This window comes from Miscanthus floridulus, chromosome 4 (genome assembly GCF_019320115.1).
Source record: "Miscanthus floridulus cultivar M001 chromosome 4, ASM1932011v1, whole genome shotgun sequence".
NCBI classification, from domain to species: Eukaryota; Viridiplantae; Streptophyta; class Magnoliopsida; order Poales; family Poaceae; genus Miscanthus; species Miscanthus floridulus.
Window position 1 is genome coordinate 91,684,260 of NC_089583.1, and position 24,782 is coordinate 91,709,041.

Sequence of the window (24,782 nt, forward strand, 5' to 3'; positions counted from 1 at the left end):
TCCAATAAATGTCATGGTTATCATAAAATAGATTACAAGCTTTAAATTTTATAGAAAAAAATAAAATATAAATAAACATGTAGGTTGTAGCATTCCCGTCGGTGTTTTTTCATGAACATTTCATATCTTTTTTTTTATTACACAGTACAATTCAGACACTCACAACGTACGCACACTCACCCTTATAAACACAATTGTAATACAAGAACATATCTTTTTAGTATGTATATATAAATATAAACCGATAAATATTATTTATACAGGCAGGCATAGCAGCTTAGTTTGCATTTTCATGGACACACGAACACGAGTGTGCACGAGCAACATTTTCCTAAACAAAAACATGTTCTATACCACCCAACGATGCCCATGATTATTCGCGCTCTGATCACTAGGAATCCTTCTCGAAAGCCTTATCACCGGTAGTACGCCCTGTCCAGCAGAGCCACCGGCCTGAGCTCTCCACCGTGGAGGAAGCTGGAGTACCACCGCGATGAGTGCCTCTGGTACCTCGTCCTCGCCGGCGAGCTGATGTCGACGCCGTAGAGGCCGAACCGGAGGCGGTAACCGAACAGGTACTCGAACATGTCTAGGAATGACCAGACGAAGTACCCACGCACGTTTGATCCATCCCTGGGTGCAGAAAGGAGAGTAGATTATATTTCAGAACAAGGATGCCATCATTTTCAGAACTCACCTGCTGCCTGACACAGTCGTGATGAAAACTTCAGTAAAGCAAGAACCTCGAATGCAGAGTTTACTGAATAGTATTGGTACCTGATGGATTGAAGCGTGGCCTCGATGTAATCCTGCAAGAACTGCGACCTGAACTCGTCGTCGTAGCTGTTTCCACCTGACGGATCAGGTCGGTTGGCAGCTCCTGATATGAACAAGAAAAATGCACAATATGACTCTATACTCTTCATATGATGCGCATCGGCTGCGAAATGTTGTTCATTTCTTGTGAGAGAAATTCTGGACAGAATTCTGGCCAAGTTACCATTTTCATGAATCATGACTGCTGGGTTCTTGTATTTCAGTCGAACATGCTTCAGCAATTTCTTCAGAGCCCATGGTTTGGATGTCTTAAAATCAATTGTCAACCTGATCGGGAACTGGTTGCCTGACATCAAGAGTAGTACTGCAAAAGTTCAGCTCATCCGTGATTACAACTGTACTTTGAACCATTACAAAAGTATATAAGCTCTTAGGGCTCTTACTATCAAATTTCACAGCTGCATCACCCATGTAATCTCTCAGTTTCTGTTTCAGTTGATTAAGATCAGCTCTCACATGGACGACAATGTAGTGGTTAAATCCAACGAAATCGAATGACCCCTTTACTTTTTTCCTTTCTTCATCAGTGAAAGATGGTAACCTTGACCCGACATTCTTCTGCATCACTGGAGGGTAGTCAACATAGATTATAGGATGCATGAACCAAAATCATAAACAGACATTTCACATGCAGTTACACAGTAAGTTGTCTGCCTGAAACCTGAGAATATAATGGAACGTAACTAACCATCCAATGTGGAATTCCTTCATCCTTTCAGCTGATGCTGCATCATCCGGAGTTTGTGTTGCGGGCTCAAACCACCAAGCAAGCAAAGTCAGTCCAATTTGTCCTCCTTGCTCTGCCTGGTCAGCAAGCAAAATGTCATATCTCTGAGAATGTCTCATCCAGCAATGTCAGGTTTGATTTGAAAAGAGATGGCAACATATCAAACCTGGTACTTCTCTCTATACAATGACACTGCTGAGGCATGTGCAAGCAGAAGGTGGTGTGCTGCTATGAATGGCTCTGTGGTGGAGTTGCCGCCATTGCAAGGGAAGCCGAACGGCGATGAGCACCGCTGTGGCGGCAGAATTCCTTCGTCGTATCCACCAACCGTTTCAATGTTAGGCTCATTGACAGTGCTCCAGTACTTCACCCTGTTGCCAAAGTTCTTAAAGCATACATCTGCATACGCAGTGAAGTCCTCTCTACACAAAGGCACAAAATGCAAATGTAGTAAATAACCCTTCGTCTCTTTGTACATGTGGTTGCAGTAAGGTTAAGGGTTAGGATGTCAGGTACATTAATTTACGACTAATCAGCCCATTGTATTCATCTTGAAGTGCCTGAGGAAAATCGAAATGATAGATCGTTACATGAGGTTGTATTCCTACATTAACAGCAAAAAGAAGAGATGCATCATACATAATTGCACAGTTAGAGACTCAAGTACCAAATATGATTGACAAAAAATTCAAAGAAAAGATCAAATACCATAGCTCAGAAGTTCATCTATCAGATTGTTGTAGTACTCCATGTAAAGTAATCTACTGCTCTCCCATCTCTGAACGGGCGGCACGGGCAGACGCCAAAAAGGCTCTCTTGCCGCACTATAGCAACAAAAGGGGTAGGCGCTAAAGTCAACCCTGCTGTCACATCTTGTCACTGTAGCAGCATGGCAGCCTGGCATGTGTATACTAGGATTAGATGGGTAGAGTTGTATATATAGCTTCCCACTGCAACTCAGTAAAGAGAGCGAGTTCAGTTTTGCCATCTCCTCTGCAGAGCTCCGGCCAACGCTGATGCTTGTGCTGTGTGTGCGCGCTATGTTCTCCCTCCCTTCTTCTACATCCAGCCGTAGTGTGTGTGGTCGGCAACGACAGTGAGAACCCGTGCCGGAGATCTCGGGACCAACAGTCCAATCCCTTTGGATTTACAGCTCCCCGACCATCTAAGTGGAGTAAAAATGTTATATAAAAAATCAGTAGAGCTGAACCGACAATCGAATAATGAAACACACTAACATACTTTTTGTTCAGTGGTTCAGTTGATACTCTGTCCAAGGTGTTACCGGGAATAAGTCGAGGCCAGGCAATCGACATTCTATATGCATCGACACCTAATTCATGCAAAAGCTTTACGTCTTCCTGTTATAACATGTAAAATAACAAATTGTTGTAAGTTTGAAACCATGATCTTCATCTGAAAAGTTTATCAGCAAAAATTTTTGCTCAAAAACTTGCCTTGTACTTGTGATACTGATCTGCCGTTACATCGCCTGTAGCATTGTCAGAAGAATGGCCTGTGGTATTTAAGTATCACCTTCAGAATTATGAAGCTGAAATACACTAGGATTACTAATCAGCAATAATGAGACCATAACCTTCGTGTGTGAATGTGTCCCAGATGCTAGCATTTCTTCCATCCTCAGCAACTGCACCTTCAACCTGCACAAGTCAACAGATGCTCATCTAGTCATCTCAGTAAATAACCAAATTTTGGGGAACATAAAATAAGATATTTATCATTTTTTATGAGGTGATAGTTGATTTTTTTCCTCCCTGATTATACTACTTTTCCAGCCCTTGAACTTGAACATCTGTACTGTAGTTTTCTCACAGAAAATAGAAGAGATCGTCTCAAGAACAATCCAATTGCAGAGGAAACATATGCACCAAACACCATATTTAATTGCACAATGATTGAATGTCAAAGAGTAAAAACCGTGACCCCAGTGCTACTTTTGCAGATCCAGAATTTCAAACAACATGACTTTATTGCAACGAACAGGGATTAAAGATAGATCCACAAAATTAAACTGTCAGACAGAGAGAGATATATAGTTAAGGCAATACTAACCAACAACACAATGCCATCTAGCTGAACCAATGGAGGAAAGAAAGGCAAGGATTTACGGGGAAAAAAGAAAGGTAAGGAAGTGGCACATTGTTCGCGGAGTCTATTGACAAACATGCCCTAGCTTGCTTTTCCACTGCTTAGATTACTAGAGCAAGAGGGGCGCCGCAAAGAAAAGCAATACACATATGTCTCTGTCAGCACGGAGATGCTGAACTCACGTGATCGCTTCAGAAATGACACCGCACGAATGGAGATCAAGAAAATTCAAAATGAGGCGAGTCTCCAGAATCTCGTGTGATCGCTTCAGAAATTTCAGGTCCATGAGTTTTTTATCCTTACTTTACGTTACATCTGATAGTTCCTTCACTTGGAATTATTGAGTTACATTTATGTTTAGAAAAAGCGTACTGAGGTACTTTATGAGAAGAAGAGAAAATGACTGGATGAAAGCCAAGGCAGTAGCTTGGAAGAAAAATGGTAAAAGGGACTGATTAACCAAAAAAAAATTCTTATGAAAGCAAAATTCTTGTTTATCAAAATTACTTTGGAGGAAATTTCACTATGATGGGTACACTCAAATCTATTCGACTCTCCAGCCACTACTTTACAAGAAAAATTAATGGCCAATGGTATCCATTAAATATATTTTTTTACTTTACATGAAAGTATTTAGATTTGTCATACTCATCGAAAGTACTTCTTTATCATCAGAAAGTATCTTTTATATGTACAAGAAAAATTAATGCCCAATGGTATCCATTAATTTTTTTTTTTACCAAAGTCAGCAGGAGAAACCCCAACCTATTTTTTATATTTTTTTATATTTTAAATCTGTTTAAATTCGCTCTTACGGGTAGTTGATCCAGGCCTGCTGGATGCTACTCAGATGCACTAACCACTAAGCTAGAGACCCTTTGGCATCCATTAAATATTTTTTGATGTGTAAATTGGAGTACTGGACCCGAATGGCTTCATGTAGTTTTATTTCTGACCGAGAATCATGGCCAATTGGTAGAAGAACGGAGATATATGTCAGGTATAATTCTCTTTAGAATGCTGGTTCACATAGCTCTATCAACTAATTAAGGTGTCCTTATTACAGGGGAACCACATGTCCATATATATCCGAGATCGGGTGACGCACAAATCAGATTCATTAACAGTTTAACACTAACACAAATTCGCTTTTTGCCATGGGAACCACATGTCCATACCTGGTAGGCGGAGGAGCCCGCGCCGAAGACAAACCCCGCTGGGAAGTCACTCCGGGTGATCGAGGCCGCCGGCCTGGAGGAAGAGGAGAGCAGCACCACAAGAATGTGTCTTCGGCGTCATCGTGTTCATCAGTGATCCAGCGTGCCGACCTCCGCGGGTCTCTTGGCTCTTCACCCGGCCGACCGCGCGCGCGGAGGGAGGGGTATTCGGTAGGCGGGACCAGTGCCGCATATGGTGAGTGCGCGCGACCCCGTCAGCATGCGTGGGGGCGACCGCAAGACATAGCTATGCAGAGATGTCGCTTTCATTGACCAAGTCATCGCTGATGTCAGTAAGGAAAATTTGTTCCATTTTCTTTAAGGCGGGATATTCATTTTGATTCATCAGCTATCGTCCAAGATTCAATTTTTTATATGTCTGAACGGTTAGAATGGTCGTTTCAATTCTTCAACTTTACTAGTTTATAGGAAATGTGTAGAAATTTCACAAATTCCCCGTGTTCCAATGGCCTACGAGTATGTAGGTCTTGTGTTTTTTTCCTCATAAATGTCAAAAAAACAAATAATAAATTTAATATTAAAGGTCTTTGAACCGTTGACTCTTTCATAAAAAAACAAAAATTCCTACCATCGAGTTGATGATGTACTTATGATTAAAAACAAAATTCGTTATTATTAAACCTGGATCAATCCATGGTCTACAAATCAAACAATCAGATAGTATGAAATTTAAAATTATGATATATTTATGAGAAAATATTCCAATAAATGTCATGGTTATCATAAAATAGATTACAAGCTTTAAATTTTATAGAAAAAAATAAAATATAAATAAACATGTAGGTTGTAGCATTCCCGTCGGTGTTTTTTCATGAACATTTCATATCTTTTTTTTTATTACACAGTACAATTCAGACACTCACAACGTACGCACACTCACCCTTATAAACACAATTGTAATACAAGAACATATCTTTTTAGTATGTATATATAAATATAAACCGATAAATATTATTTATACAGGCAGGCATAGCAGCATAGGTGAGACCGTAAGAGATAGGAGTAGACGTAGAGAACGGGGCATGATGATGCATGAACATGCAGCCGGATACACGCAAGCGTATGTTGTATGTATGTCTCCCAAGTCCCAACACATCAATCGCTGAAATCGATGGTGGCGGTGGAAAGGATGTTGTCCCCGGTGGTGGGGTGCGCCGCCGGCACGTCGTTCACCACCGCAGTCCCCTGCTGCCACACTTGGGTGAACTTGCTCCCCTTCCCGGCCGGCAGCGCCAGCGTCGCGTACACCACCATCTGCTTCCCGTCTGCGTACTCCGCGGCCACGTCTGACACCGGGAACGCCAGGTCACCGGGCGCCGCGGGCGCCATGGATGGCACGTAGCTGTCGAGCACCGTCGGGTACGCAACGAGGCTGCCGTTGGAGTGCTGGAACGCGACCACGGCCTGCGTGCCGACCATGCCGGTGCGGCCGCTCGGGTTGATCCCCCACGCCACCCACCCGTCGTCGCCCTTGGCCTGCGGTGCCCGGAACGCGACGGCGACGGTGTTGGTGGCGGCCGTGTAGTTGTAGTGCAGTGTGGCCCCGAGGCGCGGCAGGTCCGCGCACGACGCGTAGGGGTGCTGCTGCCCACCGCCGGTGCCCGAGAAGGTCTGGCTCGAGCACGATGCCGCCTTGGCGGCGGCGCTGCTCGGAGGAAACGACGAGCAGGTGATGGCGACGGCAGCGAGGACGATGGCGAGGGAGACGGAGGTGCTGCTGGCGGAGACATGGCGAACAGCGGCGGCTGCTGCTGCCATTCCGATCGTCTCAGGACACTCACTGGCTTGGCTTCCTACAACGTTGGTTGATCGGATTCACAGATATCGCCCGTGGAGTTGTTGATGTGCATGTGATGGTGAGAGGAGCTGCGTCGTGAACATACATATATAGGCGGGTCTGGAAAGAGGGAGAGATGGGGGCGGGTAGAACACGGTAGAGTTTGGTTGGGAGGTTGAGAGCGAGAGCAGCATGGAACGTAATTAAATGCACGTAAAACGCACATCTATCTGGGTTGGTAAGACGCTTGTGTGGTTTGCGTCTCCGGTCGTCTGCGATGCAGTTACGACGGTTGTGAACTCTGCTCTACCAATGTCAAGTCGATTTGTGTCATTGTGTGCATATGCCGGATTTTTATTCTAGAAGCACTAGTCGATTTCACAATTGATTGACAAAATCGGTAGGTCACCTAAAAATTTTGATGACCAGTCTGTTTGCGAGCATGGTGTTTCTCCTTGGCAGATTTCACCATAAACATTGGCAGCCAAGGACGCTGCAGGTTCAGGTTGAGAACCCAACACTCAACACTCAAGAGCATCGGTTTGGTTGGGCTCTGCTAGTGCGACGCTACTGTGAGCCGGAGTCGCTGATGAAGCCCTGAAAAATATGGCTTCATCAGCTCCTGCTGTTCAAATAAATGCATTATCAAAGTATTTTTCATACATAGTTTAATAAAATTTATGAAAAAAATGCAATTTTTGTTGTTTTTTTCCTAGCACAAGAGCTAGATTACACGGGTCGTAAATGGACCAAGATAGCGCAACTCTATAGAAACCGGCCTAGTTTGGGGAGTCCGCCTGGCAAGTTCTCTCAGGTTCCGCCCCAGAGAAGCCTAGGGTAGCAAGGATATCCACTTAGGTCTTGTTTGGATGCGTATGTATTTATATCAATCCACATGTATTGAAGTGGATTGGAGTCAAATTAAATTAAATTTCATTCTATTCCACTCCAACACATGTGGATTGAGGTGGATACACATACATATGCATCCAAACAAAGGCCTTACGTGGTGAAAAATAGAGAGTTTTACAAGCAAATCGCAAAAGGGTAGCTAATCGTGCTTGCGTGACAAAGAACGATTAGTTTCTAGACAAACTAGAAAGGAGCCGTCGAAGCTCTCGTCCGGAAAAAAAAACCCATCGAGACGAGGATGTCGTCGGGTTGTCCTAGGTCGGCCAGTAATCCTAGGACGTCATCTATGATCGTCGGATCAAGCGATGAACAACAACGTTTGGGAGAGATTAAGCCAAAAAGAGATAAAAGTAAATTGTAATTGGGATCAATTGTCTCTATTGGGCACCTCAATCAGCTCTGCTCCCTATGTTTATAAGGAGAGGGTGGTCTTACACCAGAAAGAGTGAAAAAAGCCCTTGCAAAACGTGCCAAAATACAACTTAGATCTGAACTGGACCAAACCGGACTGACCAATTTCGGCAGGTCCAGGACTGAACATCTTCTAAAAATCGTAATTAATTCCCGACATCAAACGAGGCTATCAGTATATGTTTATCGATCAACTCGACGAGAGGAACAGGTGCGATCTCTTCTTCCCTTTGAGAAAATTGGAAAACCACCAAATCCGGCCTAACCTGTTTTGGGAACTGGCTGGCCTGTTTATGCTATATCAGCCATCCAAAAAGCTATTTTCTTCGTCTAGGCTGTAAATACAATGATCCAAATATGCCTCAACGAAACATGATGGCGGAATCCGTTATACATTTTGGACAATTTTGGGTGTCGACAGTACCATTACATTATCACAACCTTTTGTCCTTTTCCTATAACCGCTGACTTTTCCATCTTAAAACCCCAATAAACACCCAACCACACGTTAAAACTAGCTTATTCAACTCGTACCATATTTACCCAAGAAAATCATATTTAGGCACTGCTATATACCACCCAACTAACCGTGATTATACATTCTCTATTCTTTCCACCTCAAGAGTGTTGATCACCAATTTACCAGATATTCCCCTCGAGCTGGAGCGTGTTGTTGATCACTGTGAATATGCTCCCTCAGGTAGAGCAACTGGCCTCAGCTCGCCACCACGGAGGAAGCTGGAGTACCACTTGGCCGAGTGCCTCTGATACCTTGTCCTCACCGTCGAGTTGAATTCAACGCCATAGACGCCGAAGCGCATCCTGTAGCTGAATAGGATCTCAAACACGTCCAGGAATGACCACACGAAGTAACCTTGCACGTTTGATCCGTTCCTGTGAACAAGAGAGATCAGTGTGTGATAAGGTTCCAGAGCAAAAAACGGCACCAATTTCAGATAGCTCATCGTATCAATTGCATGCATGTATGATCGTCAATTGCAAAGCTGAATGCTATTAATTAATTGCTGTACCTGATGGATTGAAGTGTGGCTTCGATGTAATCCTGCAGAAACTGTGACCTGAATTCGTCGTCGTAGGTGTTGACGCCGGATGGATCAGACAGTCCAGCAGCTCCTGAAGTGACCACGGTGAATGTGGCACATGATTGAGTACAATGAAACATAGTCCGTTTCTTGGGACAATATATACTTTAGGGTATCATTAGTGGCAAGTTACCGTTTTCATGGATCATCACTGCAGGGTTCTTGTATTTCACTTGGAGATGCTTCAGCATTTTCTTGAGAGCCCAGGGGGTGGACGTCATAAAATCGGTCGCCAACCCCAACATGAACGGGGACTGGTTCTTTGACTTGAGAAACGGCACTGCAAAATGAACTAGGTCGATTGTATTCTGAAGCATAATCGCTAAAAGTGAAGGCCCTAAGATTCTTACTGTCATATGCCACTGCTGCATCAGCCATGTAATCTCTCACTTTCTCATCTAGTCGGCTAAGATCAGCTTTCACGTAGATGGCAACGTAGTGATTGAATCCGACAAAATCAAAAGATCCCTTTACTCTTTTTGCCTCTTCATCCGTGAAGGATGGCAGCCTGGACCCAACATTCTTCCTCATCACTGGAGGGTAGTCTCCATACACCATAGGATTCATGAACCTGTATTATGCATGAACACATGTTTTACATGTAGTCACACAAGATTTTGTTTGTACGAAACTTTGATTTAGAGTGGGTCAAAATCAAACCATCCTATGTGGAAATCATTCATCCTTGCAGCTGCCGCGATATCATCGGGAGTCTGCGTTGCAGGCTCATACCACAAACCAAGCAAGGTTAGTCCAATTCGTCCTCCTTGCTCAGCCTGATCAGTGAGGAACAAAGCAAAGAATCGTATAAAAATGCTTCATCCTGAAATGGCAGTTCTACTGAGAAGGTATTGCAGTAGCTCAAACCTGGTATTTCTCTCTATATAGGGACACTGCAGATGCATGTGCAAGTAGAAGGTGGTGTGCTGCTATGTATGGCTCTGTGGTGGAGTTGCCTTCATCACAACCAAAGGCAAAGGGGAATGAGCATCGCCGTGGCGGTAGGATTCCTTGGTCAAATCCACCAATCGTTTCGATGTTAGGCTCATTGACAGTGCTCCAGTACTCCACTCTGTCACCAAAGTTCTTGAAGCACACATCTGCGTACGCTGTGTAGTCCTCTCTGCATCAAGGCACACAATCCAAAGAAAATTTCACTACATCTCTTGTGGACGTGGCTACAGAAATGTTGAGAATTTAGAGGCAATGGGAAAGTACATGAATCTGGGACTGAGCAGCCCTTTGTACTCATCTTGAAGAGCCTGAGGAAAATCAAAATGATAGATCGTTACATGAGGTTGTATTCCTGCATAAACAGAGAAAATCACATCATATAAATCTGCACAGCTGGATACTTCAGTGAACAGATCAGACAGTACAAGGTTCTAAGAAAGACCGAATACCGTAGCTAAGGAGTTCATCTATCAGATTGTTGTAGTACTCCAGTCCCTTCGGATTGACAGCTCCTCGGCCATCTATATCGAAGTAACAATGGAACAAACACAACCAGAAAATTCATGCTGTATGCCAAATTGAACTTCCAAAAAAGAGAGCACGTGGAAGAAACAAACGCCAATTTTTTCTGAATCAGATTTTCTAACACATGTTGTTGTTCAGTGGTTATTGGTACTGTATGTAAGCCATTAATTACCAGGAATAAGTCGAGGCCAGGCAATCGACATCCTGTAGGCATCAACACCCAGCTCATGCAAAAGCTTTACATCTTCCTGTTATTAAACGTAAATTTTCTTTATCTGTTAGTTGAGGCTTCTTATCTTAGTCTCTAATCTGGAAAGTGCGTTTAGCAGCACTGTCGCTCGAAAGTTACCTTGTACTTATGATACTGATCCGCAGTTACATCACCTGTCGCATTGTCAATAGAATAGCCTGTGAAATTTCAACAAGCTCCTGTCATTAGAATTAATGAAGAAGCTGAACAGCACCACAGATGTAGAATTGCGTACCATTAAGCGACCAAACTAACCATTATGTGTGAATGTGTCCCAGATGCTAGGCTTCCTTCCATCCTCCGCAACTGCACCTTCAACCTGCGCACAAGTCAGGGGGCGCTGAGTTTAGTAAACAACTAGAAGTAGATTCTAGTGAAAGAAATGAAATGGTATGTTATTGTAAATTTTGTAGTTTGCCCTCAGAAAATAGACGCACAAGTCTCAGGAACAATACCGTATACAGAAAACATCAGTTCCAAATTCCATCCAACACAAAACAGTGACCGGTGAGAAATAAGAACCGTAACCCAGTGCAATTAGTAACAATAAATGCAGCATCATGTTTGGGCGCAAATGTTCTAAAAGTAATATCACAGCAATCAGTTCCTGCTGGGAAACACAGGATAGAAGTTTTGAGGAAAAATATCTGGGACTTCCAGTACCGGAAGGAAGAATGGTTAATGGTAAATTCAAAAGTTTAAAAGAAAGATTCAGCAAGAGAGTGAATGACTGGTCAGAGAAATATCTTTCGAGTGGGGGTAAAGAGGTTCTGGTCAAATCAATTTTACAGAGCCTCCCCACCTATGCTACGAGTGTGTTTAAATTCTCTGCAGGTCTCTGTGATGATCTCGAACAAATGATAAGAAATTTCTGGTGGGGTGATGAAAACGAAAGGAAAAAGGTTCACTGGATTGGTTGGGATAAAATTACTAAGACAAAATTGAGAGGAGGAATTGGCTTTAGAGATCTGAAGATGTTTAATCAAGCTCTCCTAGCGAAGAAAGCCTGGCGCCTGCTTATATATCCTAACAGCCTGTGCGCAAAATTGCTAAAAGCAAAATACTATCCTTTTGGAAATCTGCTAGATACCAGCTTTCCCCAGAATTCCTCACAGGTCTGGAAGAGCATTGAGCATGGCCTGGATCTTCTAAAGAAAGGCGTCATTTGCTAGATCAGACTCGCTTAAAATTCCAAGCCCTCCTAAAAGCTCGAGAGTAAGAAAAGTGGCTGATCTGATGCTTCAAACCCCAAGGGGCTGGAATGAACCACTAATAAGGAAAATGTTCCTCCTTCATGAAGCTGAAGAAATTCTCAATCTCAGAATTCCAGTTGCTGAGGGTGATGACATTCTAGCATGGCACTATGAAAAGAGCGGTATTTTCTCTGTCAGAAGTGCTTATAAACTTGCATTGGAGGGAAGATCCAAGAACAACTGTGGGACTAGCATGTCTGCTGACAGGAAAATCTATGACGCAATATGGAAAACCCCGGTGCCACAAAAGGTAAAAAATTTTATTTGGAAACTAGCCCATAATGGTTTGGGGGTCCAATCAAACAGGCTGCGCCACCACCTTATATATGATGCAACCTTCCCAATTTGTGGTATGGAACCTGAAGATGGTCATCACGCCATGGTTCGCTGCACTTTTGCATCGGCGCTGCGCTTAGACATGCTTTACGTCAGTCATGGAACCTCCCTGAAGATTCAGCCTTCACTTATACAGGACCCGATTGGATTCTTGCTCTTCTTAATAGCGCCAACAAAGACATCAGAGTTAAATTGATGCTGCTGTTCTGGAGAATCTGGCACCACAGGAATGATAATGTGTTTGGGATTGGCCAATGCCCCATCTCTGTCTCTGTATTTTTTCTGGAAAATTATCTTCGTTCTCTGAAGCTTGAGGGAGACACAGCACATCCAGTTAATGCTAAAGGGAAAAATCTGTGTACTTCAAATTCAGATTTCCTGAAACAGAATGATCAAACAACAATCCAGAAAAGGTACCCTTGGACACCTCCCCCTCCAGGATGAATCAAACTCAATGTTGATGCAGGCTTTGACCCTATCACGCGACAGGCAGGCCTGGGTTTTGTTGCTAGGAATCATCTGAGCGGGGTGGTTTTCTCAGGCTGAACCAGTGACCATTTATGTTCCTCTGTGGAAGAAGCTGAAAATCTAGCGGCTTTGACGGGAATCCGAAATGCTCTTTCGACCTCTACGGGACTTATATGGCTGGAATCTGACTGCCTGGCTACTGTACAAGCGCTCAACTGCAATATTCCAAATCGGTCCCCTAGTTGCATCATCATTGAGCAGGCAAAAGAAATGTTTAGTTGTTTTCAAGACTTAAAGTCCCAAAATGTCACAGGAGTGCTAATGGAGTACATCATGCTTTAGGCCATTTTAGCAGGAGAGTGTTTTCTTCTTGTTTTATGTCTGAAGGGAGCTCATCAATTTTGATGGCTAGGGCCACTATCAAAGTGTATATAGTTATATACCATCCATTCCAGATTGAAGTACTGCCCGTACTGGATGTAATACCCATAGATAACAAAATTAGCCCATAAATAAAGTTTAGATAATATTTGAATTCCATACTTAAAATCCACAACATAATTGTTGAAAACATGAAAATGGTTACAAAAGTACTGACTAATGATGGTTTGGTTCACTCTCGCCTCTCATATCTTCACCAACAACGTATGAACCTGAACCTACACATAAACCAGTCATGGAATTTCTACTAGATCGGGATGAGTTCAACAGTAAATTAGAACTTAGATTTGAGATGGAGAATTACCAAGCCACAGTCGGTCCTCTTCTAAAGCAATTGGGAAGTAACAGAGCCCGACTCTTCTAATGCAATTGGCAAGTAACAGAGCACAGAGGGTAGAGGCAACAGCTACACATAGCAGTGAGCCAGTGACAGAGCCTGGTTACCGTGTGCGGCCTGGTGGCGCACCCACGCAATCAGCTACGGCCAGGCAGCTGTCATGTAACTGAACTGACGGGAGGGGGAAAAGTTCTAAGAAAATGACACATCGTTTGTGGAATCCATGGGGGGTGACGTGCTAAGAAAACGACATCTTTCGTTTGTGAAATCCAATGGACAAACATGTCCTTGTTATCCGCTAGTAAAACTCCAAAACTGTTCGTTTGGCTGTGGCTTGTCGTAAACGATCGTAAATTTTCAGTTGGAACATTATTTTTCTCTCACACAAACCAGCCAGCAGTACTTCTTCACGAACTAGCAACGATACCAACCAGCCAACCGAACAGGCTGAATAACAGTTTTGGAAAAAGAGACTTCCTAGTGGGCGAGCAGCAACCACCCGCAGCGCAGGCCTGCCGCACGTACTTGTATCTTGTGGGAGCACGGCTCTGGTACAAATACAAATTACAAATGCGTGTCCCAGTCAGAGTGCAGCTAGTGGGTCTACGGCTCTACGCTTCTAGAAGGAGCATGGGCTCTTCTTGTTGCATTATAAGCTCATGTTGCCATTTGCAATCTGCATATAGTTTATTTAGAGACCTGATGAGACTAAGAGAGATGGAATAAAATGACTTTAACTGCACCGCCGGCTGTGCTTTGATCTCGATCTGAAAGCGAAGGTATACGTTAAAAACTAGGGTAAAGTCCATTTTCTAACATTCAACTTGTATACGAGTCCAATTTTCACTCCAAGTGGGCACCGGTCCCTGAAGCTGTCGAAACCAGATGAATTTGGCCACTTCTATGCGTTTTTAAAGGTGGTTTTCTATTTTTTAATTTAAATTAGAAAAAAATATGAAACTAGTAAGAATATTTTCTAAAAATGTTATCAGTCGGTTGGTAATTTGACCTTCCCTTCGCCAAAAAAAATTATATTTTAGGATTGAGAACTGGGTAGATTAACAAATAGACTTAAATAAAGCTACGCAGAATGCCTGTGAACCACACAGTTGCTGGTTCAGAAGTCAGAACACACATCATATATTCCTGTGCATGCCTGCTTCAGGTCCACCGGTCCACCACATGACTTGAACTACTCGAGAAAGAACATCCGACTTCATCTCGTAAAACTAGACCATCTTTACGATACATCACTTCTCAATTACAAAAAAAAAAGCAGTTTACAAAACCAAACCAACTTAAAACTTAATTCTAGAAACAAAACTCAGTTGTAGAGATAAAGGGTCAGTCCAATCGTATATTAGTATATGCTAAGAAAATCGTCGTTAGTCAAATGAGTGCGCTCAGCACGTCTAGACTACAATCGACCCGTTCGCTGGTTGGTTTCTGGCTGATAAATCCGACTGATGCTGGTTTGTTGTGAGAAAAAAAATAGAGTAGAGATACTTTCGAGATAAGTTACGACAAAAATAACTACTAAATATTATTAAAAGTGAAGTGATGACCATATGTGCGGATGCGGACCTTGGCGCGCCTTACGTTGACAGTGATGGTTCGCTTGTTTCTTCGTTCAAACTTCAAAACAAGATGATTTCTAAGCTAAATTGAAGCAGTGAACAAAATCCGAGAGCTAGCAAATCCTTCGGCTATATATGGTCTAACTAATCCCGTGATGACCAAGCATGCATTATCCCAGTATATAAGACAACCAGTGGTGAAATCGACGCAAATCATCTACTAGTCCGCGTATATATACATGTATTCAGCAGAGCAGGTAGATTTGGTTTGCTACGCCTACCCACGCTCCGAGCAACCAACCAAGGATTCCGCCGCACTGGATAACCTTATCCCAGATTGGGTGGTGCGTGACGGCAGGCACACATCTAATCCGCCATGGAAACCACGAACTCAAATACTCAATCGTGGTTTTTTTTGGGGCACAAAAACAGCGAAAAAACGGCAAGAGAAGAAACAGCTACTGTCTGAATCATGGCACGGACGTACCTGGTACGCCGAGGAGCCGACGCCGAAGACGAACCCCGCGGGGAAGTCGGCCCGGGTGATGTCCGCGGCAGAGGCCGCCGCCGCCGCCCCGACGCCGCCGCCGAGCGCGGCCAAGAGAAGGAAAGCAGCACAGCCGAGCGCCTTCCCCGTCATGTCCAGCGCTCCGGCCGGCCTCAGTGGGTCTCCTATCTGTTTGTTCGCCGGCCGGCCGGCCTCGATCGCGGGGTGTGTGGTTTTATATATTTGAGCGTGGGCCGGGGCCGACCGTCCCCGGTGGCAAACTAGGAAATTCCGCCCCGTGACCCCGTGGCGCGGACGGAGTCGCTGACGTCGCGCGGAGAGGTCTCTTTACTCCTGGCTCCTGCCCGCCCCACCCGGGTTCGTTATTAGCGGCTCTGCACGTGGCGACATCGTACATTGCGTTGCCGTCCGTCAACTCGTGCGCGCGTCGGCCGCCTTGGCGCTTGCTTTTGCTCGATCGGCGGCGCGGATGAAACGTACGTGTACCCGCGCGTGCAAGTGTATCGAGCCTCAGGCCTCAGCGGCTCAGCCGTCCCTGCATATGCGTCCACGTGTCAACACTGAACAGGAACCGGGCGATTGTGCAGTGCAGGTGGCGCCGCCCCCGGTCTCTTCCAGAGACAGACAGGAAGCCAGCTCGGTCGCGGTCGGGCGTTTCTAGTCCACTCCTCGCTGTTGTTTCTTTCTGATCGAGACTTCACTTATAGTATTCACCAAGGAATCTATCTAGAAGACGGAGTACAAATTCCCCCCCTGCCTCAGCGTCACTTTCGACTACCTGCCGCTAGTAGCTGCTGCTAGATTTTCAACTAGGATACGAATATTCAAGCCATCGCCGACCAAAAAACGTGACTTCACTCGTGACTTAAACAGCAGCAAAAATCCCAATTTGTACTCTAAGCTAGTACTACAACACTACTGCTTCGTTTTTACTTGCATCTGATACCAGATTGATGGCTCGTTTACATTAGTGTATAGCTCCATCAGACACAGTAAAAACGCATGTCGTCGTCTATCACGATGTTTTATCCCCGATCGATCGAATGACCTCGGTCACTCGTGTATAGTTACATCAGACAGCAACGTAACAGCGCGCGTCTCTCTGCACGCGAATCTGCTTATTCATTCACCAGCTAGATTATTTCCCACCGTACCGGCCCTCGGCGTGCGTGCTACGATAACAACAATGCATGTGCTGTCGCCGTCGTCGCTTGAGGGAGGCCTTATTACGTCACGCGGCGTACGGCCTGACGTCGTCGGGAGCGGCGGCTGGCGGCGGCCGGAGCTCGCCGCCGCGGAGGAAGCCGGCGTACCAGCGCGCGGAGCTCCGCACGTAGCGCGTGCGCGCCCCGGCGTTCATGTCGACGCCGCACAGGCCGAAGCGCATCCTGTAGGCGAAGATGAACTCGAACACGTCCAGGAACGACCACACGAAGTAGCCCCGCGCATCCGACCCGTTCCTGCATACGTATGCATGCATGCATCCACATCACGGCCAAATTCATTCGGGAACGTCCTTGGAATCGAAATGAATCAACAAGGGAGAATATAATGCACTGCACGCACCGTATGGAGAGGTACAGAACCTCCAGGTAGTCCTGCAGGAACTCGATCCTGGCCCCGTCGTCGTACTCGATCGCGCTCGGCGTGTCGGGGGCGTCTCCTAGTCCTGCAACAGTGCGTGCGTGCACGCAGCGAAAACACCACAAGAGCTCGATCATGCAGCCACTCACAGCGACAGTAGTAGTAGTGTACTGGAAAAAGTTAGTTTACTAGGGCCAGACATATGTTATCTTGAGAACAACGTGCATGTCAACAACCTACCGTTTTCATGGATCATGACCGGAGGGTTCCCGTAGTTGAGCCTCAGGTGCTCCAGCAGCTTCCCCAGCGCCCACGGAGGAGATTCGATCCGGCCCTACATACATGCCATCAGTGTCGGTGTCACATTTTCTTCACCAGTTACAAGTCAGGGTGTGCTTCAGCTGCTGCAAATTTCCTCTGCAACTGCATAGTACCGTACCTCCGCAATGGCCACAAGTGGATCTGCATCAGGAGAGCCACAAATTAAGCCACAAACGGTTCAGCTATATGTAATGCAGCAATGCAAGTTCCACTTCAGATACTGCACTAGTACTACATCGGATCGATCTGTGCGTGCATGGATGCGCAATGACTTAGTAATGGTTCAGGATTCAGTACTCTGAACGGCCGCATCAACGTAGTAGTCCCCCAATCTACGTCCGGAATCCTTCTTCTCGGGCGACGAACGGACTCGTAGGATGAGGTAGTGGTTGAAGCCGACGAAGTCGAAGGACCCGCGCAGTTTCGCAGAGTCCTCCGCGGATAATGCCGGCAGCCGATCGCCCACCCTGCTCCTCATCACCGGCGGGTAGTCTCCGTACACCAACGGATGCATGAACCTGTTTCATATCATGTCGTATATATGCTGCTGAATTCTGCTCCAGTACTGTAATAACAAACTGCAATAAAGCTCTAATGTGCATGCTTGATGCTGACCATCCGATATGGAAGTCATTCATCCTCGCTGCAGCAGCTGCGTCCTGCGGCGTGTCGGTGGCAGGCTCGTGCCACCAGCCCAGGAGAGTGATCCCTATCTGGCCTCCCTGACTTGCCTGCACTGCAGAGTGATTGATCAATTCTATGTGCACTGCAGCACTACTTCAACAGTATTTTTTAGCGAACGAACAATGTTTTTCTCTCACAACAAGTCAGCATAAGCCAAATTTCAGCGAAACAAACAGAGCCACAGATTGATTGAAGAGTTTCTCGAAGAGAGACCTTGTACTTGTCTCTGTACAAGGACACTGCAGCGGCGTGTGCAAGGAGGAGGTGGTGCGCGGCAATGTACGGCTCCGTCGACGAGTTCCCGCCGGTGCAGTTCTCACCGAAGGGGTAGGAGCACCGCCGTGGGGGCTCGGTGCCCGTGTCGAAGGCGCCGATGGGCTCTATGTTGGGCTCGTTCACGGTGACCCAGTGCTTCACCCTGTCACCGAAGCTCCTAAAGCAGACTTCTGCAAAAGCAAGGTAATCTTCTCTGCAACACATTGTAGAAAACAGCTTTCAGCTCAAAATATGCGCACTTTTTTTTGTGTCCTGGAGCTGGCTTCTCGCTCGGCACTTACATAAATCTGGAGCTGAGAAGTCCGCCATATTCATCCTGAAGGACCTGAGGAAGATCGAAATGGTAGATGGTGGCATGAGGCTGAATCCCTATAGAAAATGGAGCCAATTTGTTCAGGGATGAGAGGACAGCATGTCGATTTTTTTTTCACAGGGAAAAATATAAAGAAGTGGTAGGACAATAAGTTAAATGATGGAGGTCACGGGGTCAGTACTTCAGTCTTACGACAAGTAACAGTTGCATGGCCCTACCGTGCAGTATCAGTTCATCTATGAGATTGTTGTAATATTCCAAGCCTTTTGGGTTGATCTTTCCTCTCCCGGCTACAGAATGTGACATCACAAATTTTCAGGAATACATACATTCAGATTCAGAATTGCATTTTTTTATGTAAATTAAAAAAAAACTTACTACTATAGTATTACCTACCTGGAATCAGCCTTGGCCAAGCAATGGAGAATCTGTAGGCATCTAAACCCATCTCATGCATAAGCTTCACATCTTCCTGACAACAGAATAATTTTGATGCTTCCCTTTGAGGTTACGCTAGCATATTCATCAGAACTCTGAACCTGCTACTGCCTACTGTACAATTGAAAGCGCTATAGTATACGGACCTTGTAATGGTGATACTGATCTGCTGAAACATCTGCAGTGGATCCATCGTAGGAAAAACCTATCACCACAGACAAATTTCAAAACCTTCAATCTGTGAGCATGATTTGAAGACCAACACAAACATAGCAGTTCTTCAAAAAGGTGCGAAGTGTGTTAGTAGTAGTAGTTATCTGAAGAAATCATCTGGATCCATGCACCTTCATGGGTGAAGGTGTCCCAAATGCTGGGTGTTCTTCCATCCTCTGCAGCTGCCCCTTCCACCTAACGTATTCAGAATAATTGAGCTCTTGAGCTCCAAAGTCCAGGAAGTAAACAGTTTTTTTATGAGTAATAATAATTACAAATTACTACTCGGCCCATTCTTTTTTTTAATACAGGACTACTTGACCCATTCTACAAAAATAAGGTTGTTCGGCAAAAGCAAAAGAAAAGGACAGAAACATCCCCTCCCATCCTGTTTTTTCTTCGTGTTTTCTGTAATCCTGTGTAACCTTTTTGGTTGCTTTTGATAGATTTTCAGGACAGAAACAGCACGTGTGCTACATTTCTTTTCTATATTTGGTCTTAGTGATTGTCGATTTCATGTATGCGGATCTGGAGGAGCAACAAAATCTCATGGAACTGTAGTATCACGCTAGATCCTACTCGGAGGACCACGGGTGGGGGTACCTGGAAAGCCGAGGACCCTGCGCCGAAGACGAACCCCTCCGGGAAGTCACGCCGGGTGATCGCAGAGGCACTCCTTGGCACGACGATGACGGCGGCGAGCAAGAAGACGAGCAGCCGCGGCAGCATGCTGTGCGCCCGTAGTCGTCGGAGTACGGCTGAGCTGCTGACGAGCGGCGGCGCCATTTCCTCTCTCTCTGCAGTCTGCACTCTCTGCACTGCAGAAGAGACACTGCTCCTGCCGCGAGGTGGTGATGACTGGTAAGCGGCCGGGTGGGTGAGGACTTGGGGATTCACTAACGTACTTCCACCGATCCTCTGACTCAGAGGAGCACTGGAGACGTCGAGAAGGTAAGCAAAGGAACAAAGCCGTCGCTGCCGCGCCGCGGTCAGGGACGACGTCGGCGGAGGCTGTGGCGTGTTGTGTTTTTGGGCTGGAAACGGATGGGTTACACTTACACTAGGCGGAGGTTGCACCGCTCCACGTTCCTTCACAACCATGTGTTGCGGGCTACTTCCTAGTTCCTACGTAGCACATCCTCCGCTGGTTGTTGGAGGTCACCGTCACACCACCCTTTCCGGCATCCTGTGATTCGATACACTACTAGGTAAACCATTTATAGCAACGCCTCCTTTTCTTCACCCAGGCGGCTCTAATAAATGGTTGCCAAATAAGTCATCCTTGTAAATGAATTTGTAGGGGCGGCCGATGTTATCAACCACCCCTACAAATAATCTGATTTGTAGTGTGGCTCTATATCCAGCCGCCCCCTATAAATCGGATTTGTAGGGGCGGCTCAATATTGAACTGCCCCTATAAATAGACGCTGAGTATTAAAATTAGGCATTAAAATTCAAATTTTGTAAATGATTTTGGATTGAGAAACAACCAAAATAAAAGTTGTAGATCTCGAAAAGTTTTGAAACTTTGTAGCTGACAACTTTTTGATTTGAAATCATCTTGTGAAGGCAAACTAAGTTTGAATTTTCAAAAAATTAAAATTTTAATTTTTTTTAAACGACCTCAGATGGACAAAAAGTAAAAATGAAAGTTGTAGATCTTGAAAAGTTATGAAACTTTGTAGTTGATAACTTTCTCATTTGAAACCATCTTGTCATGAAAAACTATGTTCGGATTTCTCAAATTTGAAATTCAAATTTTATGAGTGACCTCGGATGGAGAAACTACCAAAATAAAAGTTGTAGATCTCGAAAAGTTATAAAACTTTGTAGTTGACAACTTTTCATTTGAATTAGTTTAGGGCCTCACACAATTAATTTATGCTCAGTTTTGTATAATACGTGGGGAACCAAAATGGATTGTAGACACAAGTGATCGTGAGTTGTAGTGGTAGAGGAATTTGCTTGCGAGGGAAAGGTTGCGGGTTCGAATCCCGACTGACGCAAAATGTGCAAAAATCGTGAAAAAATGCTGCAACCATAGAGTGGTTGCAAAAATCATAAAAAAAATGTTGCAACCATAGAGTGGGTGTGTGGCTGTCGGTGGGGACCTCCTCGGATTAAAAGAATTTGCTATTTTTTGCCCCTTTTTCATGATTTCTGATAATTGATTTGTAGGGGTGGCTTAATATCCAGTCGCCCCTATAAATCGATTTGTAGGGGCGGCTGGCCAACCGCCCCTACAAATTGGTGTTTTGTAGTCACGGTTTGATAGGGGCGGCTGCCAAAACCGATGCTACAGACTATCTGGAGCCGCCCCTACAAATACAATCTAGCGTAGTGATAATGATACAATTAACACGTCTGGACGGACGGACGAACGAATCCCTCCGTTCACTTTCGCACACGTCGCTCATCCAACGACCCTATCCACTCATCTCGTCTGCGCGCCCCCAATACTCGCTGCGTCGTTTCCTCTCAACGTCGCCATGCCCATCTGCCCCGCTCCACTCTGCCTCGCCGCCACCAGTCCCCCGCAGCGCCGCGCCGCGTCCCATCCCCTATGGCCTCCTCCGAGTCACATTCCCCACCGGGCCCAGACTGCCTCGCCCACCTCCACCGCGCTGCCTCCTCACCGCGGTCGGCCCGCTCGTCGCAACCGCCACCACCGAGCTAGCGAGCCATGGCCGCCACCACCGAGCCGGTAAGCCTCCACGACGGATGCTCCAGCAAGCAGGCGAGGGGGACGAGATTCATGTGACACCACGCCAGCCTACGAGTTGCTCGTGCCGCTGCCGCACAATGAGTTCCATGCGCCGTCGTCGACCTCCGCGTCGGCGTGCCTCCATTCATCCAAGTGAAGCCCATATTGCAAGAGTATGTTTCAAGTGTTTCACATGCTTTATCTGGATGTTGCAAGTGTTTCATCTTGATGATGTAAAAGTATATCTTAATATTTGCACATGCAGTGGCTCTACGCGTATGTTTTAAGTTTATATTCCAAATGTGTCATCTCTTTTTCTAGATGTATGGTGCAAGTGTTTTGGATGTTGCATGTGTTTTCACACATATAAAGTGTTTTTAGGTTTTTTGCATGTGTTTCATATGCATGTTTCGAGTGTTTCAGTTGTTTTCGTATTTATGTTGCAAGTGTTTTATTTGGATGTTTCAAAAGTAGATCTGGTGTTGCAGCTAGTGTTTCATATGCATGTTTCATGTATTTCATCTGCCTTCAGACGTACATTGCAAGTGTTGTATTCGGATATTTCAAAAGTAGATCGGATATTGCATCTCTGTCATCGCTTTTCTGCTACCTCACCTTCGCCTTGGCGTCTCCTCCTCCTCCCTTCGGCGTTGGCTGGGCAGCCGCCACCCCTTCCCCTCTTCTGGACGCTGGCATAGTGAAAGGTCCTTGTTTGGTTTTGGTAATTGAGTGACAACCTAGGTGGACTAATTGTGTTTATGTGAGATACACAGGTGATTAGTCCACAGGTATATGTGTGTGAGCAACATATGCCATGAAGGTGAAAATGGCTTGGAAATATTACAAAGCTCACACATGTGATGATGAAGGAGCTTAAATGCACATGAGATATGACATTGAGTCATGTGATCAAGGTGGAGAAGATCAAGACAAGACTTGGCTTGATGGACCGGTTGCAAGCGTGAAGGGCAAGTCGAAGGCTTTGGAGTGATGGACCGCGTGGCGGTGAAGCTTGAGCAAGACTTAGCGTCGATGGACGATGACAACGGTGAAGAGCAAGTAAAGTCAAGATCGATGAACCAATATGATCACGTGATGATATGAAGTGGATCATATCATTATTGATCGTGTTGGTGCATGTGTTGCATCAACATTGGAGGAGATGGAATGGAATGCGCAAGGCAAAGGTATAACCTAGGGCATTTCATTTCACCGGTCATAGGTGTGTAGAGAAGTATATGACTGGATTTAGGATAGATGGCCGTACTATCAAGAGGAGCAAACTTGTTTGCATATCGGTCATCTAGTGCCACTCGAGTGATCTAACTTTGCATCGTCGCTAGGATCGAGTGGCGTGGCAAGTTGAGTGGCTAACATCCTTTGAGAAATGATTGTGAAAAGCTAACACACATACACATGGTGCTGTACACTTGGTGGTGTTGACACATTTACAAAGGAGATAGAGTTGGAGTTGATGTGGATCAACTTGGTGAAGAAACTCCACCGGCGGAGTGTTCGCCCGTAGAGTGCGGACAGTCCGACGGTGCCACCGGCGCCCTAGACAGAAAAGACCGGGTCTCACAGAGTGGACCGGACGCTGGTCACGTGGTGACCGGACGCTGGGGTCCTGCGTCCGGTCAGTGGCGGCGAAGAGCGTGCGGCGTCGGTCCTCGACCGGACACTAACGCTGGAAGTGACCGGACGCTGGCTGGGTGCATCCGGTCAAGCTAACGTGGAGTGTCGCAGTAGCTGGAGAGTGACCGAACGCTGGTGCTGCGTCCGATCGCGTTCGACCGGACTCGTCCGGTCATGCTCGGGAGCTTACTGGAAATGATCGGACGCTGAGGGTCCAGCGTCTGGTCAGTTGAAGCTGCTGCGTCCGGTTGTCATTTGACTATTGAACGCAGGGGACACGTGGCGAGTATCGCGTGACCGGACATTGGGGTTCAGCGTCTGGTCAATCGGACCGGAGCGTCCGGTCGTCCTGAGTTTTGTCCAGTGAAGGGGTAACGACTCTATTTATTTATGGGGTTATAAATAGAAGCCATGGTCGGCCTTGGGCCGGTAGCTGAGCACACTAGAGCCTTGGTGGCTTATGTGGTAGTGCTTGGGAGCCCTCCATCTCACACTTACATGACAGTGATCATTCGATAGTGTGAGAGAGCGATTCTAGTGCGATTGCATCGTGAGGTTGCATCGAGTGGCACTAGGTGATCGAGTTGCAAGCCGGTGGTGCTTGTTACTCTTGGAGGTTGCCACCTCCTAGACGTCTTGGTGGTGGTCTCCGTCGAAGCACGCAAGAAGCTTGTGCGACGCTCCGGAGAAGAGCTTGTGAGGGGCATTGTGCTTGTCCCGCGGGAGTCGCGAAGAGCAACTTTAGTAAAGCGTGTCATTGAGCTACCCTCACCTTCGGGGTAGGTTCTTGTGGTGCCCGACGTGCGGGCTTGGCGGGTGATGCCAATTAGCCGCTGAACCACCAAGTGAGC

General features: G+C 45.9%; 3 protein-coding genes and 1 pseudogene across 3 annotated transcripts; all 4 read right to left on the bottom strand.

Annotated features, from left to right (window-relative positions):
- Positions 1-282: 282 nt before the first annotated feature.
- Positions 283-4,965, bottom strand: LOC136548816 (beta-glucosidase 31-like; annotated as a pseudogene).
- A 798-nt stretch (positions 4,966-5,763) lies between these two features.
- On the bottom strand, positions 5,764-6,761 carry LOC136550004 (auxin-induced in root cultures protein 12-like). The gene has a single exon (XM_066541435.1). It carries the CDS (start codon positions 6,667-6,669, stop codon positions 6,007-6,009), a length of 663 nt encoding a protein of 220 aa, XP_066397532.1. The 5' UTR covers positions 6,670-6,761; the 3' UTR covers positions 5,764-6,006.
- A 1,547-nt stretch (positions 6,762-8,308) lies between these two features.
- LOC136550007 (beta-glucosidase 31-like) lies at positions 8,309-16,024 on the bottom strand. Its single transcript, XM_066541437.1, has 12 exons — positions 15,743-16,024; positions 11,099-11,162; positions 10,943-11,001; positions 10,766-10,841; positions 10,518-10,589; positions 10,333-10,420; positions 9,982-10,237; positions 9,775-9,890; positions 9,465-9,685; positions 9,248-9,394; positions 9,043-9,145; positions 8,309-8,905 (listed from the first exon to the last, which is right to left on the bottom strand). Exons 1-12 carry the CDS (start codon positions 15,893-15,895, stop codon positions 8,689-8,691), a joined length of 1,572 nt encoding a protein of 523 aa, XP_066397534.1. The 5' UTR covers positions 15,896-16,024; the 3' UTR covers positions 8,309-8,688.
- Positions 16,025-16,738: 714 nt separating this feature from the next.
- On the bottom strand, positions 16,739-20,654 carry LOC136550006 (beta-glucosidase 32-like). Its single transcript, XM_066541436.1, has 13 exons — positions 20,196-20,654; positions 19,724-19,787; positions 19,526-19,584; positions 19,338-19,413; positions 19,160-19,231; positions 18,910-18,997; positions 18,566-18,821; positions 18,284-18,399; positions 17,966-18,186; positions 17,787-17,809; positions 17,588-17,681; positions 17,330-17,432; positions 16,739-17,223 (listed from the first exon to the last, which is right to left on the bottom strand). The coding sequence occupies exons 1-13, from the start codon at positions 20,376-20,378 to the stop codon at positions 16,995-16,997; spliced, it is 1,584 nt and encodes a 527-aa protein (XP_066397533.1). The 5' UTR covers positions 20,379-20,654; the 3' UTR covers positions 16,739-16,994.
- Positions 20,655-24,782: the final 4,128 nt, after the last annotated feature.